Raw genomic sequence first — 21,972 nt, 5'->3', positions numbered from 1 at the left:
GTATACTGTAAAATTGCTTAAGGAGATCCAGCCTCTGTTTAGTTCACAGGATAACAGCATATAGAAGACTTCACTCAGATGGTCCGAGCTCCATTTTAGCAGTTACACTTCCTTTGCAGAGTTTGTATCTTATCTTTGCAATTACACTTTGCCACTTGGATAGCTCTGTTTCAAATATTGACAATTTTCTTTGTGTCAATTTTGTATGTATTTTATGTTTAACCTTTTTATATGAATTGTGTTTTTAATGTGGTTTTTCAAGTATACCAAAGTAAAGCAACTGCCTACTTTTAAAGTGAAGGTCCATTTTGATGAATTAGTGCCCGTTTTTTAATAAACCTATTAAAAACAAGGGCACTTTAATTCATCAAAATTGACATTTCACCGTTTTCTTCAAAAACGTACCTTTTAATCCTGGCAGCCGATCCAGCACTTCCTCCGCCCGTCGCAAGCCATCTTAGCGGGTCCAAAATGACGAATCCGGCTTCCTCCAATCACATTGTTGCATCAGGTCAAGATTCCCCCGAGGGGGAAGCTGTGATTGGAGGAAGCCTGATTCGTCATTTCTGACATCTGCAGAGGCTTCCGACGGCTGGGGGAATCGCTGAAACAGCATTAAGGATTAAAAGGTAAGTTTTTGAAGAAAACAGTGAAATGTCAATTTTGATGAATTAAAGTGCCCTTGTTTTTAATAGGTTTATTAAAAACCGGGCACTAATTCATCAAAATGGACCTTTACTAACATATTTTCTTGTTTTTTCTCCCTAAATTCCCACTTCAGCACATTTTGTGTGCAAACAAGATTTATTTATTTTGCAGATTTTTTTCACTTGAGGAATAGGAGATCCTTGCTTCTTGTTCGTTTGTTGTGTTATCATTTTGCGCTGATCTTTGCACTTTTTCTAACTATAGATGATATTTGTACATCCAGTCCAAAGTTACAAACTCTCAGAAAACAGCATTCAACATGAAATGGTCCAGCGAACTTAAAAGTGGGGTCTTAATGGTCATCAATAATTAAAAGTTATAAAAGGTGCTGTGCTCCATTGTGAGGGACATTTATAGAACTACGAGCTGTGACAGTATATTGGATTCACAGATTGAGTAACGCAGTTAATAAAATCAATGCAGTACAAAAGATTGTGTGACCTGTATGTAAGGTTTGTGAAGGCACTTTTGAGAAAAAATTATATTTACAAGAAGACACTGTGGGCACATATAAAATAGCTGTTTTATAAAGAAGTCCAAAACATAGGCCAACTTCCATAATATAAAATGCAAAGCTAGAAGTTGATTTAATTATATAGTAAAGAATCACACCCACAAAGGTGTATTACAATTGCAAGACGCAACAATCACTTGTCTTAATAATTATTTGTATTTTAGGACGGGGTTAACTCTTTTTTACTTCCGTGAAAGACTCCTGTCACAAGCACTGGTGTGGGAAGTCACTACAGAGCTCGCCTCTAGATACTCCAAAATTACTACACATTTTACTGCTGACAGAATTCATAAAACGTTACTCCCCACCCACTGCTGTAAAAAAATAATAATAGTGCTGCCTACAGTAGATCGCTGGTCAATTTCAGACTGATATTAAGCTGTGCCTACCTAGTCAATGAATTGCAAAGTGTATGATTCTTTTTTTTTTTTCTTACCATGCAATTCATATATAGTATTTATTTTACACCAAACTATGTTCCTTTATAGAAGGGGGGAAAAAAATGAAAAGGACTTGTTTTCAATTTACTAAGCAAATGAATTGCCTTTTAGATACAATAAGATGCCTAAAACAAATACATTCTTTCATTGACATAAGGGAATGTTGCCATTTGTTAAATACAAATAATATTCAATAATAAGACAAATAACACATTTCTAGGCATTGCCACTAGAATTAGTGCTGGTAACATCAATAAATCACTTTCCAGGGTCAATGCAGATAAATCCATTGCTCTATTTTCATGCTCCAGCGTCTGAAGCTGTTCCAGTATATCTGTATGAATAAAGCTTGTTGTCTGCTCCTCCGCTCAATATCAACTAGGGAGGAAACAAAATAAATAAGAGGTAAAAGAAAATGTATTCGATCGCACCAACAGCTAGAATTTCACAACTGATATATAATACACATGATAAATTATCAGTCTGTAGTGACACTGAGGGGTTGTGGGAATATTATTAAATGACAAACTTGAGTCTCAAGCCGCATATAAATATTACCAGGACTGATATGGCATTATAGACAGTTAAAGGGACATAAGTCAAAATTAAACTTTGAAGGACTATAATAGAATAGCATTATCAACAGATGCATAATAAAAAGACAATGCATTATCAAGTAATGGATTTTTTTTTACCGGACAAATTTCAAAACGGTTCAATTTTCCATCCCAGTTTCATTTTACACCCATCAGCCATTCACAACATGCATATATGTACATACTGTTCAGTAGGAGCTAGTGCCTCGGTATGTATATAAAGACTCACAATGGAAGTGAATTTGGAAATATATATATATTTTTTTAAATTGCATGGTCTATCTGTATCATAAACATTTTAAGGGACAGTCTACACCAGAATCAGGAGCACCAATGCACTACTAGGTAGCTGTTGAATCGGTGGCTATGCACATCTCTCGTCATTTTGTCACCAGAAGTGTTCAGCTAAATCCCATTAGTACAACACTGACTTGTTGCTTCATGGGATTTATTATTATTAATAAAGCAAATTGAGGTGAGTAACTTCTGCTTTTAAAGACAAGTTCTTGTGATAAAGGTACGAGTGTTTGCTGAGCAATGTGCATACCATGCAAGCAATGTTAAAATAATCTAACACATTATCACATTTGTACTTTTATGCTCCTCTAAATAGCCAAATGTATTTTTATGCAGACGAAAGGGACGGTATACTATAAAATTGGTTTCCCCTTAATGTGTTTTCAATGAGTTGTTATATCAGCAGCAGAGTATAAAATGTATATAGGTATATTATTGTATATGAAATAGCTGTTTCTGTACATTGAAACCACAATCCATTAAAATGGGCTGAGCTTTTCTGTCTAATTATTTAAACTAAGTCTTCATTTTATTTCTTACTGTTTACTCAAAGACCAATACTTAGAGAGAACAATGGAAAATTAACATTTTAGTACCTCTCTGTTACACCCCCCCACACACACACACTGGAAGCATGATTTTAAATATGATAACAATTACTGAAACAAATACTGACCATTTTCAGTACAGTTGGGGATACAACAGGCAAAAACAACCATTACAAATAACAAAATAAAGGTAAAATATATATCTGTAAACAATTTAATACACTCCAGCTGGGAACACATTAAAGAGGAGAAAACATTACAGTACACTGTCACTTTAAGCAGTGTAATGGAAATGTATGTAATTTTGCTACTTTAGTGTAGCTCAGAAGCACTGTTTTAAGCTGAAAATCAAGACTGCACACAGACAATATCAGGTAAAGTATCATGTACACGAAAGGTCTCCAGCACTTCTGGGAGAGGGAAAGCACAACTTTCCAAAGTTAAATTAGAGTAAAAGCAGGCGGTTTAAATAATGACCGCATGTTGTGCTATATATTTACTGAGAGTAATTAAACTGTAAATAAAGCCCATTTATCACCACCCAGATCACTTACAGGGACATTTGAAACAGGGTAGTCTGGGTGCCCTTATAAGATGCAGGCGATCACTGTGAATACAATACTGAAAGTGCTATTTAACACGAGGGGGAGGGATACATAAAGAAACTTGAGAACCCTTATTTGAAAGCAGTAACCCTGCTCCTTTAATTGAATGGTCCTGTGTCTGCTCTCTGCCAGTTGATTGTTATAACAATGACAAATACCACTCAGCATTGGTTGAATTTTTGGGGTTATTGAGCTTTTTAATGAGGCCTTTATTTTTTGCATTTCCCATATTAAAATATTTCTGCAAACTTAAAGGACCACTAAACCCAAAATCTTTCTTTCATGATTCAGATAGAGAATAGAAATTTAAACAACATTACAATTTACTTCCATTATTTATTTTGATTCATTTTTTAGATATCCTTAGTTGAAGAAAAAGCAATGCACATGGTGAGCCAATCACACGAGGCTACTATGTACAGCAACCAATCAGCAGCTTGTGAGCATATCTAGATATGCTTTTCATCAAAGAATATCAAGAGAATAAAACAAATGAGATAATATAAGTAAATTAGAAAGATGTTTAAAATTGCATTCTCTTTCTAAATCATAAAAGAAAAAATGTGGGTGGCATGTCCCTTTAAGTTATTTTCTAAAAATGCTAGGTCTGCTGAAAAAATGGGGTATAATTTGTGTGGGTACCTGACAGTAAATGTTACAATTTATTTGTAAATAAATAAATGAGGACCAAACAACTAAATACACCAGTAGCACAGGGGTTTGAAATGGACAACAACACTAAAGTCAAACCTTTTTGAAGAAGCAGCTCCTACTGAGTATGTTTAAGAGTTCAGTGTATACATGAGTTTAATTGGCTGATAGCCGTCACGTGATACAGGTTGCAGGGAAATAAAAAGAAATTTTGAAATATATTCAGAAAGAAAAAAAAAACTCAGCAAGTACTATTTGTTAATTATGCAATTGTACTGTATTTAATGGTCCTTTTAAATATTTTATGAGAGCCTTTTTGTTTAAATGTGTTTTAAATGGACAGATACCTGTTATTTATCCTTTATATCATATGATTAAAACACTTAAAAATTAAATTAAAAAAAAGACATTTCATATAATTTGTTTTCTATAAAAACAAGTTTTCTAAATTATAGTTTTTAGGATACATTTAAATGTAATATTCAGAAATGTTCCTTTCAGCACCTTAATACGCAAGTGCATCAAAAATTCTTCTAAACTAATCTAGGGGTGATGTGATTACCTCATGGAACAAGCTCTGTTGATAAATATCTGCATGCAGAAATATTGTATGGAATGATGTCTATATGGTTCGTCATATACTATTCATGTGTTTGTATGGAGAACTTGGAAAAATTTAATAAAAAATACTTATAAAAAAAAAAAAGAAAAAGTGAAATTCTTCTAATCCATTTGTTTTTTGCAGGTGGACAAAAAACACAGGTAATTAGTACGTTTTTTCTTACCGCATCATTTGTCCATTCAACACTTAACACCTTGTCTTCATGAGCGGCTAGATCATAAAGGGGAGCTTTACAACTGTAATAAAGAACACAAACATGACAATATTATACTGAGATCTTTAAAGAGGTTTTGTTTTAACCCCTGCATGTGCTAGATTATTTATTGAAACCCTGTTCCAGACATGACTAATGCAAAACATAATTTTCCTATGTCTGCACTGGAGATCGGGCCCTTTAAACAGACCATTTTGTACAGTGATCCTGACTCAACAAGAAGCTAGTTTTCTCTTAAATTGTATTGTGATATGACACTTAATCTGGAAACACTGCGGCTCTCAGACCATTCTAATAAAACCCATTCCTAACAAAAGCATTAAGAGAAATGCAATTTAGTTTTGTACAGCAGTTGTTCCTAATGATCAAATTAATACTGTGTCTACATAAGAAAGATCAGTATTTAAACATGGTGAGAATATTTTTTACCTAAAAGTTTAAAAAAATTTTTTTTTAAATTTAAAAAGGACATGAAATACAATGTTAAACAAAATTCCAACTTACTCAAATTTATCAAATGTGCTTAATTTGATTGGTATCCTTTGTTGAAAGAGCAGCAATACACTACTAGGAGCTAGCTGAACACATCTGGTGAGCCAATGACAAAATGCATATTTGTGCAGCCACCAATTAACAACTAGCCCCCCAGTAGTGCATTGAGGCTTCTGAGCCTACATAGGTATGTTTTCTACGAAGGATACAAAAGAACAAAGCAAGTTAGATAATAGAAGTAAATTAGAAAATTGTTTAAAATTGCATGCTCTGTCAGAATCCTAAAAGTCCCTTCTAATGCTCACTGAATAGAAAAAAAATATATCCCACAGTTCTATTGGTGGTGAGGTACATAACTCTTAAACTCTGAAAAAAATTATGGTTTATTAAGGATAGAAAAAAAACAAACAGAAAAAAAAACTAATACATGTCTTTTTAATCGATGAGGCAAAGAAAATAATGTCCCTTAAACTTTAGAAACCAGTTCAAAAGAGTAAAAGTCAGAAAAAAAAAAATTTTTTGTTATATTTAAATCGATACAATTTGTGAGTATCCCTGGTTTTTCTGCAGCACCGTTTAAGGAAATCTAGATGAAGTGAGCTTTACCCAAACTTTATCAATATGACATTTGATTGTGGTGTTTTTAATGGCACACACATGCTAATGTCCTCTTATACACTGCAAATTTCCTGCAAAACTTCACATCACCTGCAGTTTCCTGGTTCTATTTTCCCCACCTAGAGCCTATGACCTCACATTGCACACGGGCAACCTGAGCAGTTCTCACCACAGCCATCACTCAGGGCTGCACTACTGTGTCAACTTGGGTGACTTGCAGGAAGCCCCTTGCTAGCTACTTTTGAAATCACATTGGGCCAAATTATGAAAAGCTTGATGCACATACCTGTACCCAGAACAAATCTTCATAATACAACTAACAGGCATTAAATTGGCATTAAACTATCAAATATATTACATTATAGAATATGTGATCCCTAAAATAAATTGTAATTTGTCTAATCTTTTGGAAACCCAAAGATCTTCAAATACTTGTAGTTTTTGTTGTGCAAACTGTACTATTTTATCAAACAATTTGTTTTAAGAATCCATAAGGCATTCTTTATAGTAAAATTACTATAGGCCAGAAAAAAGCTTTGTAGTCAAAGAAATGAAGTTGTATATACAATGATCTCAGATATAAGGAAATGCAGATCAATTAACAGGTGTAATACAAGTATGCCATATACCTTCTGGTGTCCCACAATTTCACAATATTGTCAAGAGATCCTGAAACAAGTTGCTGTTCATGAGAAGGAGACCACTTTACAGAGGTGACCCAGCCTGTGTGTGATGTCAGGGACAGGAAGACCAGGGAACCATCTACAAGAGGAGACAATACCGCTTTATTATTTTCATGTAAAAAAGAATGAAGTGAAACTACATGTTTAGCGTTTAAATGAAAATCTACGGTAAACATAACATTTCTTTAGTTATTTTTAATGAAAGGGTTAATAAAAAGTTTAGTGCGTGCATCAAATGTTATCAATATACTCCTATTAAATGTATCTCACTGCTGTAAAGATATTATACAACAAAGATAGAAAAGGCACCAGCGCTAGCATCCAGTAGTATAAACGGACTACACAGTCAAACGCAGTAATAAAGCAACTCAAATTTAAAATCAATGCAAATAATAATTGTCTATTGATGAGCGTAGGAGATTGTGCTGCTTAAAAACATGATGCAGTGTACCCCTTACACTGTTAGTGAAAATAGATATTAGAAGGCACTACCAGAACATTCTAGGGAACACACACCTTAAAAAAGAAAAGGTCTTGATTAAACACCTGTACATATCAAGCAAGAAAAACAGCTCAGCACCTGAAGATTAAGGACAGGCATGCCTGCACTACAGCTCTTTTGAAGAACTCTGTAGGATGGATATAACCGAGATATCAACTCATACTGCGCAGCTTTCATGCATTTTGCGGCTTGTGAAGCCCCAGGCCCTGATCAGAGACTCTCTGCTGTACGGTTACATCTGTGGTGCCACAAATCCCAGAATACTTAAAGCAACTTAGAAAACAGTTTGCACAGACCATTCCTGGGAGAAACCGTCTAAGACCTATTGCAAAGTGAGTTGGGACCACCATTACAGAACAACACTACAAAGATATCAAAGGGTGGACGCAGACTCCTCTCCTCTAAAAACAGAGCATCATTCTTACCTCATACGATTGAGGGGAGATCTGGTAAGCGGAATTTATAGACCTTTGCTTGACACCCTGCACTTGGAAAATGTTGAAAGGTGCAGCCTCCATATAATTGCACCGTTTGGATTTTCTATCATACATTCACGTAGAGACTGTTTCTGTGCTCTTAAGTTTTTGATTTCCACTTTATTTTTTATTGTAAAGATATATTAGTCTTACAAATTTATATCCCTTCCACTGCCCATTGAAATCACTGATTCCGCTTCCAATTATGCTGTGTCGAACAACCGATATGGAAGATGGAGCCTGCGCATTAGAGCCTACCATCTACCTCCTCACAGCGTCTGCAAATAAGTGCAGACTGCAAAGTGTCACTCAAAAGCCGATCCAGCACCTCTGTGTGAGCTAAGTAAAGAAAGGAGAACCCCCAAGCGCCTACCAAGCCGGAGGCAGAAGGGAATAGCACTAAGAGTAAGTGTACTAAAATATTAATATTTAATAACAATATCTAAAAACAATGCAAATCATGGATCCATGAAAAACAATAAAAACAGTAAAACAAAATATAAAAACAATATACAAAAATAGTCAACAGTAGATAATCAACAACAGATAATCACAGGTGTTGGACTGGGTAATGAGAGTAATCAAAAATATAGGAAATGTCAAGTGTCCAAAAATGTTCAAAAGAGTAGAAAAATTATTATAAAAAATTAAAAAATTAAAATCATCGTGAAAAAGTGTCTCAAAAGAAAAAATGTGTCTTGGTGAAAACAGTCTAGTATAATCAATACTGTGAATTGCAATTCAAAGATGAAAAATTGAGAAAAATTGGAAAAATTTAAAAATAAGGTGTAAAACAAAGTGAAAGTAGTCACCCAAACTTAAATGGATATTCCTTGCAGTGATCCCACAGTGTAGATATATCCTTGAAGGTGTGAGGAGAAGAGGGGCTGTGTCCACAGGAGTGTGAAACAGGATCAGGGTCTGAACCAGATTGGCCCAAAAAACGATATCCACCTAAAAATATAAAGAAAAATATGGTGCAGATAACTTCACACAATATTACATAAATGGGAATAGGCTTACCAATACTCAGTCGACGCGTTTCGGCCCCAATAAGGCCTTTATCAAGACTGAGTCTTGATAAAGGCCTTATTGGGGCCGAAACGCGTCGACTGAGTATTGGTAAGCCTATTCCCATTTATGTAATATTGTGTGAAGTTATCTGCACCATATTTTTCTTTATATTTTTAGGTGGATATCGTTTTTTGGGCCAATCTGGTTCAGACTCTGATCCTGTTTCACACTCCTGTGGACACAGCCCCTCTTCTCCTCACACCTTCAAGGATATATCTACACTGTGGGATCACTACAAGGAATATCCATTTAAGTTTGGGTGACTACTTTCACTTTGTTTTACACCTTATTTTTCAATTTTTCATCTTTGAATTGCAATTCACAGTATTGATTACACTAGACTGTTTTCACCAAGACACATTTTTTCTTTTGAGACACTTTTTCACGATGATTTTAATTTTTTAAATTTTTAATTTTTTATAATAATTTTTCGACTCTTTTGAACATTTTTGGACACTTGACATTTCCTATATTTTTGATTACTCTCAATACCCAGTCCAACACCTGTGATTATCTGTTGTTGATTATCTACTGTTGACTATTTTTGTATATTGTTTTTATATTTCGTTTTACTGTTTTTATTGTTTTTCATGGATCCATGATTTGCATTGTTTTTAGATATTGTTATTAAATATTAATATTTTAGTACACTTACTCGTAGTGCTATTCCCATCTGCCTCCGGCTTGGTAGGCGCTTGGGGGTTCTCCTTTCTTTACTTGACTCCTATTGGTGGTCACTAGGTTACACCCCTCCCCCAAGCTAAGGGTAATAGAGTAGGCGCTAGTCCCATCCCTTTAATAATTGTCCCTCTGTGTGAGCTCACACGTGATAGGTTCAGCAATGGTTGCTATAGCAAACTTTAAAGCGCCCGACAGCAGAGCTGATAAGGATCTGCATAAAAGGAGCTTTCTCTTAGTAAGATTTTGTATTACCTGCTTCGTTTGTGTTTACTTAGTAGGTTGATTGACTGCTGGTGACATAATTGCAATCACAATGTGAGAAAGGTAATGCTGACTTATATACCAGCTCTGCTAGCGTGTCAGACTCACCAATGCGCTGTTGCCAGTTGAAAAGAATACTAGATCGTATAATTGTTTAACCCTCATTTTAAGTTGAATATATATATATATATATATATACACACACATATACATAAACACGCACACCTCATTTTAAGTTGATAATTCTACTGTATATATATATATATATATATATATATATGTACAAAAAAAGTGTCCGGATGCAATGTTAGTATAAAACTTCCATATTTATTGAACAATTCACTTAAAAAACACAGTGTATCAGCAGATACAATTCATCAGACCAGACTGACAATCTTAGCATAGACAGCTGGGCAAACTGCTTTTTGGATGAAGGAAGCGATACCGTCCGGATACACTAGTTACATGCTGACGTGTGACGTCACCCCACGCTCCATTGTGCCGTAGGAAGAAGGAACAGGAAGTGAAGGACGGGTAAGGCAGAGCGCATAGCTAGATTGTGTATCGTATATATATATATATATATATATATATATATATATATATATATATATATATATATATATATATATATATATATATATATAGATATATAGATATATATATATCTGCAAAATAATAATACAGCCTATAATAATATATTTAAATAAACACGTGTTTATATTACAGGCTTATTTTGCATTGACATTATATATACGGTAGAATTATCAACCTAAAATGAGGGTTAAACAGTTAAACGATCTAGTATTCTTTTCAACTTGCAACAGCACATTGGTGAAACTGACACACTTGCAGAGCTAGTATATACGTTGCTAAGGGAAACTAGTTCCTCTGCTAGCATGTTCAGTCGGCATTCCCCTTCTTACTCTCACAGCGTGATATTGCGTGCTCGCTCCCATATCTGATCAGAAAGGCTATGCTGATTAGACATGGGAAATGTAGTAAAAAAAAAAAAACACACACATTTCTGGGGTGTTTTAAAAGACCTCGTTGTGGAACTATTTTGCAAAGTTCAAAGTAAGATTAATTTTATAAAAACAGTTTGTTTTTTAAAAAATAAATATACAACTTTATTAAAAAAATAATTTAAATCTATCAAAATGTAGGTAATTTATTATGCACCTTTAAATTAGTATATTTTATTTGTGAACAAATCTATTTCTTTTTAAATTTGTGTTTAAAACCTGCAATGCCAAACCAAACAAGGATACAGCTAGTGAGCGATTGAAAACCAAGCATATATGTGTATGCTTTGATCACCAATTGTATCCCCACATACAAAAGAACTGGAGTGTTCCAGGAGCACAACTGAGTTTACTCCGTTTGAAGGAGTTGAACAAATAACAAAAGAAGGAAATAAGTTTAAAAATAAAATGCTCAAATTAAAAAGAACGTTTTTAAAGAATGTTGCTTTAAATAAACAAAATCTGTTGAACATGCAGACAACCATACTTAAAAACAAAAACACACAGAAAAACAAAACCTGGAGAAATTCAGCCCCATGGCATCTATGTTATGCTGTCTGGATTAAGTTTAGAGGTATTTACAGAATGAGATGCACTCAACCAATAAGAACAAATAATGGTCTGGGCCAAAATATCAGGCAACGCTCCGCTGACCAAGAGACATGGCAACCCCTGACAAATCGCTTTGGACTTCTGTGGGCCTTGTGAGTGAGGTGCAGCCATTAGGCACATTGGGCAGGGAGTCCACATCTGAGTTACAATGAATACCATGCGAACAAAGCAAATGTGATAATAGAAGTAAATTGAAAACTTTTTTAAAATGTTATACTATATCTGAATCACAAAAGAAGATTTCTGGGTTTCATATACCTTTTAAGTATGAGCTCTGGATTGGTTGAGAGCCCCATGCAGCCAATCCTAATCCAATAAGGCATATTGTACAGGAGTGCTTATGTGGAGGGTAAGAATTAAATATTAAAAGAGACATGAAGCCCAACATCTTTCTTTTCATGCATCAGAGAGAGCATACAACTTTCCAATTTACTTCTACTATCAAATGTGCTTCACATTCTTGGTATCCTTTGTTGAAGGAGCAGGAATGCACTACTGGGAGCTAGCCAATGACAAGAGGTAAATAGGTGTTAGCCACCAATCAGCATTAAAATAATTAAATATATATTAAATAATATAATTAAAATGGAAATTTATTTAAAACTGCACACTCTTATCTCAACTATGAAAGTTTAATTTTGATTTTTACAGTGTTCTCTCTGGGACCTTTTTAATGGGTGCACCACCAAACCATCCCTTTAAAATAAAATAATTATTTAAAAAAATCTGTCAATCATATACGCACTAAAAGTGGATGAGTAATGTAGTTCTTTATGGGTTAACAGGAACATTTTTGTGTTGGGAACACAGTCTCAAAGAGGTTGATTCCAATCCAAAAAAACATCAAAATGACTTATCTACAAATTTCCCCATAGAATTTTGATAATTTTCTGTAGAAAATCATTAGATAAGTTTTTCTAAAGGATTAGAATTGACCCCCAAGTTTGAATACAATTCATATTTAACCAGTAAACAGTATCCTCTGCAATCATTGTCTGGTTAGTTACCTTTGGTTCGTGGATCCCAAAGACGGATATGCCTGTCTGTACTTCCAGAAGCAAGCCGTTTGCATAGTGGTGAGTAGGATATGCAGTTAAATACTTTATTTCCTGTCTGCAAGAAAAGAATGATACCAATAAATACAAACACAAGTTATAGATATTATGACTTTCCAGGTTTTCCTTTAACCCATCTTTATGCAGCAGACTAATGTATGAATGTTTTAAAGTGACATTAAACTGTTTTTTATGCATCAGAAATTAATCACTGAAGTGCAAAAGATCTGCATTTAAAATAAATGTTTTAAAAACATTTAAAACTGTATTTTAGTTAAAGCAACACATTGTTTTGCAGTCTTTGGACACATCCCTTGAAAAGTCTTTTGAATGTTGTGTGCCTTACTTCTTTTGCTGTGGTCAATTAGGAACAAATATAGACATGTCCCTGCAAGCATCAACCAATCACTGTGCAACATGTGGGAGTGTCAAGGTTCTATATTCCACAGAATGCACTCCAGTCTTTGAGGTGGCAGTTGAAACACTACAATTTTCAGAGTTAAATTATGGGAAGAGCTGGCAAAATAAAATCATGAATGCATATTGCAGTAAGGTTAAACAACTTTGTTAGGGGCGACATAAAAAAAAACGATCTGATTTTTTATGTTATTTAACTTGAACCAAACCTTATGAGGACCGTTTTTTGTCAAAATTAAAAGGGACAGTCTACAATAGAATTGTTATTGTTTAAAAAGATAGATAATGCCTTTACCACCGAATTCCCCAGCTTTGTACAACCAACATTGATAGAAATATTAATATACTTTAGAACAATATTTAAAACTCTACATTTCTGCCTGTTTCTAAGCCACTATAGACAGCCTCTTATCACATGCTTTTGTATTTGCTTTTCACAACAGGATACTGCTAGTTCATGTGGGCCTTATAGATAACAATGTGTTCACGCCCGAGGAGTTATTTAAGAGTTAGCACAACACAGTACTAAATGCAAGTCAATAGATAATAAATAAAAAGTCATGTGTTCAGAAGATGCTTAGATACAAGGTAATCACAGAGGTAAAACATATATATTAATATAACTGTTAGCTATGCAAAACTGGGGAATGGGTATTAAAGGGATTATCTATCTTTTAAAACAATAAAATTCTATTGTAGATTGTCCCTTTAATCCTAATTTAAACCAGATTCCTCATAAAAAAAAACAGTGAGCTAATATACTGACCTTGTTTCCAGACTTTAGTTCAGGTCAGTACAACACACTTTTTTTTTTAATTTGCAAGCTAAAATTATTTTGTGATCAAACAAAATCAAATAAAAATGTTAAAGGGAGAATTAGGCCCATTTTTGTAACAGCATTTTAAAAGAGCGTATTTTAAATTATACTGCAGTTTAATTTAATAAATAAATAAATAAAAAAACCTTAAAAAATAAATGTTACAAGGACAGTAAAATTAAAATGTTATGGATTGGCTAGAGCATGTACTTTTAAACAACTTATTTAGTTCTCTTGGTTGTTTGTTAAAGAGTAATCTCAGGTGAGCTCAGGAGCGTGCATGTCTCTAGCCATCTGTCAGTATTGTTTACAACAATGTTCATAGCAATGTTATATAAAGGTTCAGCGAAGGATACCAAAGCAAATTTAGCAATAGAAATAAATGGGGAAACTGTTTAAAACTGCACACTCTATCTGAATCATGAAAGGTTATATTTGACTTTCCCCTTTGGCTACACGGTGCTCCAACTTAAACACGCACATAAACTTACCAATGTGGATTTATTGCTCCCTGTCTCAATGTCCCAAACTTTGATTGTATGATCCCATGATGCACTGCAGATCTCATCTGCATCTGACCAGAGTACAGAAGAAATGGCTTCCGTATGTCCAGAGACAGTAAATATAGGTGTCTGCAGATAGAAATATTTTATACATTTTTTTTAAAAACTTTCATAAATTGACTTTTTTTTTATTTTTAAAAGAAACAAATAGTAGTGTTAGAAATTCTACAAGGCAAGTTTAAATTTGTTTTTTCAGTCCTATTTTACCAATATCACGGTAGCATTTTAAACAAAAAATCCCCCTCACACACACATCTTAAACACTATTTCCATTTACAAAACATTTTATATTTGTGGGATCTTTATTAAGGAATCTAAAAATGTACATCTACTGAAGAAATTGCAGTAAAGAAGACTTAAGGTATATTCTATTAGTAGGAAATACAAGAGCAATAATTCACTAATAAATCATGTATCTGAGCCTTAGTAAACGCTCTCATTTAGAAACAAACAGATACAAAGACAAAACCATAATAATCCTGAGAAGGAAAGCAAACTCCTCTATATGATTTGTCGGCTGATCACAGATATATTACTGTGTCCTATATATTTCAGTTCCCTTCATTGTTATATTTATCCCCACTAGTTTCAAATTATTAAATCTGCTTTTAACAACTCTTGCTCTTGAGTAAAAATTGTGCTTGTACCAGGCTCCCTTGGGAGGCCAAAACGCAGATTCTGTAATCTGCAAATAACGCAGATGGTTTAGACAATTAGCTGCATTTTGAAAGAATAGGTCACAGAGTTTGCTTTTTGGCCTTTATAGGGATTACGTGACAAAGCATTTTTTTTTTTTTTACATAAAACCAAAAAGATGTTTAATGTTACTTTAAACTTTCTTCATACAACATTTTTTTAATGTTTACAGACTTTTCCTTTGCATTGTATTATTTATAAAGAGAATAGATATATATTTAAGTTAGATGTCCCTTTAAATTATTTGTGAAAATGTTAGTAATATATTAATGAGCAACAAATAAATGTTAATCAGGATTTTACTTTGCTATCTTACTGGTATTGACAAATCCCTTTTTATAAAGAATGCCTTTACATGTTTCTGAAATAAAGCTAAACAATATAACCAAAAGCACTGTGTATTCTTCAAAATGAGATTGTTGTAAAATCTTACCCTCGTTAGTCCCAACTGTTCCGTTTTTTGTTTCTTTCTAGGACGGTTTGGGGTCTCTTCAACTTCATCTTCTTCCTCAGATGGAACTGCAGAGACAGAGAGCCCATTACATAAATGTCTAAAAAAAGCACATCATTTAGTTTTAGGTTTTCACGGTTCAGGGTTTATTGGAGAAATCAGCTTTATTTAAAGGGACACTGAACCTAAATGTTTTCTTTTGTGATTCAGATAGAGCATGCAATTTTAAGCAACTTTCTAATTTACTCATATAATCAATTTTTCTTCGCTCTCTTGCTATCTTTAGTTTAAAAAGAAGGCATCTTTAGCTAAGGAGCCAGGAGTTGGTTCAGTACAATGGACAGCACTTGTTTATAGGTGGGTGAATTTATCCACCAATCAGCAAGAACAACCCAGGTTGTTCAACAAAAATAGGCCGGCATCTAAACTTACATTCTTGCTTTTCAAATAAAGATACCAAGAGAATAAAGAAAATGTAATAATAGGAGTAAATTAGAAAGTTGCTTGAAATTGCATTCTCTATCTGAATTATGAAAGAAAAAATGTCGGTTCAGTGTCCCTTTAACTAGCACAAAGCAACAATAACATTGTCTTGCAATCGCTCCCATGTCATGCACTATAAGTTATAAAATAAAGAACTGAGACACGTGTTGATAATATTAATGAAAACAACAATTTACTAATATGTAGGTTCTGCAAATCATCATCCTATATAATAAAAGGCCAAGTGTGTTTGTCCGAAGCTGTCATGCGCAGTAGAGACTGCGCGCGAGGACACACACACCTGGCCTTCCAACTGATCTGGCGTGTGGTGGAGTGGGCGTGGCAGGGCGGGTGCAACGTGGGCGTGGCCGGCAGGCGTGAGGCTGGGCCAACTGCCGAGCCAGGAGAGCTCTAAAGAGGGGGGGGGGGATAAAGAGAGGGGGGCGAGAGCACGCAAAAGAGAGGGGGGCGAGAGCACCCAAAAGAGAGGGGGGCAAGAGCACCCAAAAGAGAGGGGGGCAAGAGCACCCAAAAGAGAAGGGGGAGAGAGCCCGCAAGAGAGAGGGGGGAGAGAGAGTGCAAAAGAGAAGGGGGGGAGAGCGCAAAAGAGAAGGGGGGGAGAGCGCAAAAGAGAAGGGGGGAGAGAGAGTGCAAAAGAGAAGGGGGGGAGAGCGCAAAAGTGAAGGGGGGGAGAGCGCAAAAGAGAAGGGGGGGAGAGCGCAAAAGAGAGGGGGGAGAGAGAGCGCAAAAGAGAGGGGGGAGAGAGAGCGCAAAAGAGAGGGGGGAGAGAGAGCGCAAAAGAGAGGGGGGAGAGAGAGCGCAAAAGAGAGGGGGGAGAGAGCGCAAAAGAGAGGGGGGAGAGAGAGCGCAAAAGAGAGGGGGAGAGAGAGCGCAAAAGAGAGGGGGGAGAGAGAGCGCAAAAGAGAGGGGGGAGAGAGAGCGCAAAAGAGAGGGGGGAGAGAGAGCGCAAAAGAGAGGGGGGAGAGAGAGCGCAAAAGAGAGGGGGGAGAGAGAGCGCAAAAGAGAGGGGGGAGAGAGAGCGCAAAAGAGAGGGGGGAGAGAGAGCGCAAAAGAGAGGGGGGAGAGAGCGCAAAAGAGAGGGGGGGAGAGAGCGCAAAAGAGAGGGGGGAGAGAGCGCAAAAGAGAGGGGGGAGAGAGCGCAAAAGAGAGGGGGGAGAGCGCAAAAGAGAGGGGGGAGAGAGCGCAAAAGAGAAGGGGGGGAGAGCGCAAAAGAGAAGGGGGGAGAGAGCGCAAAAGAGAAGGGGGAGAGAGCGCAAAAAGAGGGGGGAGAGAGCGCAAAAAGAGGGGGGAGAGAGAGCGCAAAAAGAGGGGGGAGAGAGAGCGCAAAAAGAGGGGGGAGAGAGAGCGCAAAAAGAGGGGGGAGAGAGAGCGCAAAAAGAGGGGGGAGAGAGCGCAAAAAGAGGGGGGAGAGAGCTCAAAAAGAGGGGGGAGAGAGCGCAAGAGAGGGGGGAGAGAGCGCAAAAGAGAGGGGGGAGAGAGAGAGAGAGCAAAAGAGAGGGGGGAGAGAGCAAAAGAGAGGGGGGAGAGAGAGAGCAAAAGAGAGGGGGGAGAGAGAGAGCAAAAGAGAGGGGCGAGAGAGAGCGCAAGGGGTGGGACCGCTGTACTGCAAAAACACAGGCTTTAGGACTAGTATTGTATAAAGAAGCCTACCTGCTGACCAGATTTTCAGCATCTTATCCCACGATCCACTGCAGAACTGAGGGGAGGAAAAAAGTAGGGGGTCAGTTAAAATTCATAATAAGCTTAACTACTATTATTTAAAGGGACAGTCTAGGACAAAATAAACTTTAATGATTCAGATAGGGCATGTAATTTTAAACAATTTTCCAATTTACTTTTATCACCAATTTTGCTTTGTTCTCTTGGTATTCTTAGTTGAAAGCTTAACCTAGGAGGTTCATATGCTAATTTCTTAGACCTTGAAGGCCACCTCTTTTCAGAATGCTTTTAATAGTTTTTCACCACTAGAGGGTGTTAGTTCACGTATTTCATATAGATAATACTGTGCTCGTGCACGTGAAGTTATCTGGGAGCAGGCACTGATTGGCTAAACTACAAGTCTGTCAAAAGAACTGAAATAAAGGAGCAGTTTGCAGAGGCTTAGATACAAGATAATCACAGAGGTTAAAAGTATATTATTATAACTGTGTTGGTTATGCAAAACTGGGGAATGGGTAATAAAGGGATTATCTATCTTTTAAAACAATAAAAATTCTGGTGTAGACTGTCACTTTAAGTGAAAATATACATACACACAATTCAGAAAATGTGCTTGTAACATTAGCAAAAAAACTTACTAATGCCAACTTACAGACAAACAATTTTGGTCATCTATATTTTACATTATATTGTTTAAATATATTACATAGTTTACCAGTCAGAGGAAGAATGTTGCCAGACCACTCCATATTAAAGGGATAGCAAAATTAAAATTAAAAAAGGGACATGAAGCACAATTTCTTTCTTTCATGATTTAGATAGAGCAAACAATTTTAAACAACTTTCAATTATAATGCTATTATCTAATTTGCTTTGTTCTCTTGATATCATTTGTTGAAAAGCATGCCTAGGTAGGCTTATGAACTAGCTGCTGATCAATGGCTGCACATATATGCATCTTGACAATAGCTTTCCAATAGGGATAGACTGATATATCGGAGCAGACGATTATTAGGGCCGATATTTGGAATTTCTGAAATAATCTGTATCGGCCAGAAACTTACCGATATTAGCGATATGGAGCAAATCAAAAGAAATTTAGCTCTGTGTACTTCAGGGAAACTATGTAGTCTTAAGTGACATAAATCATCACACATCATCTATAGCACATACTGTATAAGCTGGACATAGCATAGCATCTAATAATAAATAGCACTGATAACAGAGTCCAAGCCCAGGTGTTCCTGGGAGCTCAGTTATCAACTACCATACCCCAATGGAAGGCCTGTAGAGGGACTTGCATAAACAAACATATATGATTTGTGAAATGGAAAATGTGATCTTTAGCTGGCACTTAAAGCTACATAGTTTCCCTGAAGTTAAATTACTTTAGATTTGCTCATAGGGGTCAGCAATACATAAAATTAATCTGCTTGATAATTGCTGTCACAAATAGAATATTATTTGTTGCATTCTGATACATTTTACACGTTTGCATGTCCTTTCTTTCCCTGTCAAGTGGTAGTATATATATATATTTACTTTACTTTTAACCCTTATCTGTAAAGTGTACCAAGTGAGCGTGTTTTTAGGGAAGTGGGAGCAATATATGAAAAAACAGAAGTCGTTTAACAGGAGAACACGCTGAAATGTTATGCTTTCTGCACTATAATGTTTTTTCTACTGAACTGGGAGTATTAAATAAATCATTTAGTGTCTAGCTTTGCAGTAGTGACTTAAATTTATTTTATATCAGTGTGCAGTTTAAAAGAGATTTATGCCATTTTTCTAAGTTTTGGGAATCCATTTAATAAGTTAATTTTCAAGCACTTTATTTTTCCCAGTTGTTTACTTTTAATGTTTAAAATTTTAATAAGCATGTTCAGTTTACACCAGATTTGTGAAGAAATTGTGTAGATTTTTCAAAACTTTAAATGTACAGAATATTGGCCCCTGTTATCGGTTATCGGCCTGAAAGGGGGTCAATAATCGGTATCGGTCCTGAAAAAACGATATCGGTCTATCCCTACTTTCCAATGTCTTTAGCTAACTACCAGTAATGCATTGCTGCTCCTTCAATAAATGATACCAAAGAAATGAACCAAAATTGATAATAGAAGTAAATTGGAAAGTTGTTTAAAACTGTATACTCCATCTGAATCATGAAAGTTAAATTTTGGGTTTGATGTCTCTTTGAGCTTTCATGATTCTGAGAGTGCATGCAATTTTAAACATATTTCTATTATCTAATACTGCATTCGGTTGGTATCCTTTGTTGAAAAGTTACCTACATTTAGAAGCAGCAATGCACTACTGGGAGCTAGCTGCACATATATGCCTCTTGTCACTGACTTACTCAATGTGTTCAGCTAGCACCCAGTAGTGCACTGTTGTGTCTACAATGAAGGATACCAAAAACAAAATTTATGTTTACCTGATAAATTTATTTATTTCTTGACATGGTGAGTCCACGGATCTTCATCAATAACTGTTGGGAACCAATACCCAAGCCAGAGGACACAGATGATAAGGGAGGGACAAGACAGGAACCTAAACAGAAGGCACCACTGCTTGAAGAACCTTTCTCCCAAAAGAAGCCTGTCGAGGCAAAAGTATTGAATTTCTAGAATTTGGAAAAAGTGTGCAAAGATGACAAAGTTGCAGCCTTGTAAATTGGTTCCACAGAAGCTTCATTTTTGAAGGCCCAGGAAGAAGAAACAGCCCTAGTGGAATGAGCTGTGATTTTCTCAGGAGGTTGCTGTCCAGCAGTCTCATATGCCAAGCGAATAACGCTCTTCAGCCAAAGGGAAAGTGAAGTAGCGGTAGCTTTCTAACCCTTGGGTTTCCCAGTTTCAACAATGCAGAAGACTGACAAAAGTCCTTAGTTGCCAGCAAATAAAATTTTAGCGCTCGCACAACATCCAGATTATGCAACAAACGTTCTTTGTGAGAAGGAGGATTAGGACACAAAGAAGGTACAACGATTTCCTGATTAATATTCTTGACCGAAACAACCTTGGGTAGGAAACCAAACTTAGTATGCAGAACCACCTTATCAGAGTGAAATATAATATAAGGGGAATCACACTGTTAAGCAGAGAGTTCAGAAACTCTCCGAGCAGAGGAAATAGCAACAAGAAACAAAACTTTCCAAGATAACATCTTAATATCTAAAGAATGCATAGGCTCAAACGGAGACTGTTGTAAAACTTTAAGAACAAGGTTAAGGCTGCATGGAGGAGTAACAGGTTTAAACACAGGCCGAATTCTAACCAAGGCCTGACAAAACGATTGCACGTCTGGCACATCCGCAAAGCACTTATGTAACAAAATAGACAATGCAGAAATCTGACCATTTAGAGCAGCGGTCGCCAACCAGTGGTCCATCAAGCAGGAATTCATCTCCTCTGATGTTGTCACCCCCGTCGCGCCGCAACTCCCTACTGTGGAATTAAAGTATATATATAAAAAAAAAAGAAAATTTTTTCTCTCTTATATTTCATTTATTTTCTTCCTTTTACCTGTCTTTGTAGTAGTTTTCCTAATTCCTTCAGATGGACTTACATCACTGTTTGCCTTCTTTCCCTCCTTTTTTTATTAAATATGAATTTTTCATTCTAATGATTTTATTCCACCTGAATTCCAGTAATTGCCATCCAGCTCATCAGCCATATCCCACCAGTATTATATTAATTGCCAGAAATATCAGTCGTGGTTAGCCAACATCCATTTTGAGAGCTTTCTTATATAAACTTAATTTATGACTCCGATGTCTGTCCATGATCATGTGATACAAAAGTGATATGGCAGGCCATATAGAATGTGATGAATGTGAACCAGTCTTCTTGGCTTATATGAATCTATATAGATATCCTGAGTTGCTGACATGGCATAGACTTGAAGCCTATATATAACTTATTTTGATTGAATAAATGCTGAACAAAACAATATGTATTCTAAAAGAACAAATGACTCATCTGTGGTTGAGACATTTGTTGGACCGCATACATCTGGACAAGTTGTTAAGAGACACATAGGCAGTTTCATAAACTTTTTTGCAAAAAACTAATGTAAGAACTATAATTAACAGTATATATAGAGGAGCTGGGACTTTCTTTTATTTGGACTTCTCATTCCAAGGACAGAGAAGTGCCGCTTGGAAATAATATTGAAACTGTCAGATCTTCTATA

The 21,972-nt window shown here is 35.9% G+C and overlaps 1 protein-coding gene across 1 annotated transcript in view; it reads right to left on the bottom strand.

Annotated features, from left to right (window-relative positions):
• Positions 1 to 1,213: 1,213 nt before the first annotated feature.
• WDR12 (WD repeat domain 12) overlaps positions 1,214 to 21,972 on the bottom strand; it is a 40,223-nt gene continuing 19,464 nt past the window's right edge. The window contains exons 7-13 of the mRNA XM_053690937.1: positions 17,773 to 17,818; positions 15,601 to 15,686; positions 14,400 to 14,540; positions 12,627 to 12,732; positions 6,935 to 7,067; positions 5,145 to 5,217; positions 1,214 to 2,040 (exon numbers count right to left, since the gene is read on the bottom strand). Of these exons, the coding sequence (XP_053546912.1) occupies positions 1,963 to 2,040; positions 5,145 to 5,217; positions 6,935 to 7,067; positions 12,627 to 12,732; positions 14,400 to 14,540; positions 15,601 to 15,686; positions 17,773 to 17,818 (663 nt within the window). The 3' untranslated portion in view covers positions 1,214 to 1,962. The remainder of the gene's footprint in view (positions 2,041 to 5,144; positions 5,218 to 6,934; positions 7,068 to 12,626; positions 12,733 to 14,399; positions 14,541 to 15,600; positions 15,687 to 17,772; positions 17,819 to 21,972) is intronic.

This window comes from Bombina bombina, chromosome 1 (assembly GCF_027579735.1).
Source record: "Bombina bombina isolate aBomBom1 chromosome 1, aBomBom1.pri, whole genome shotgun sequence".
Lineage (NCBI taxonomy): Eukaryota > Metazoa > Chordata > Amphibia > Anura > Bombinatoridae > Bombina > Bombina bombina.
Note: the sequence above shows the minus strand (reverse complement) of the source record. Positions and strands in the feature narration are given on the sequence as shown.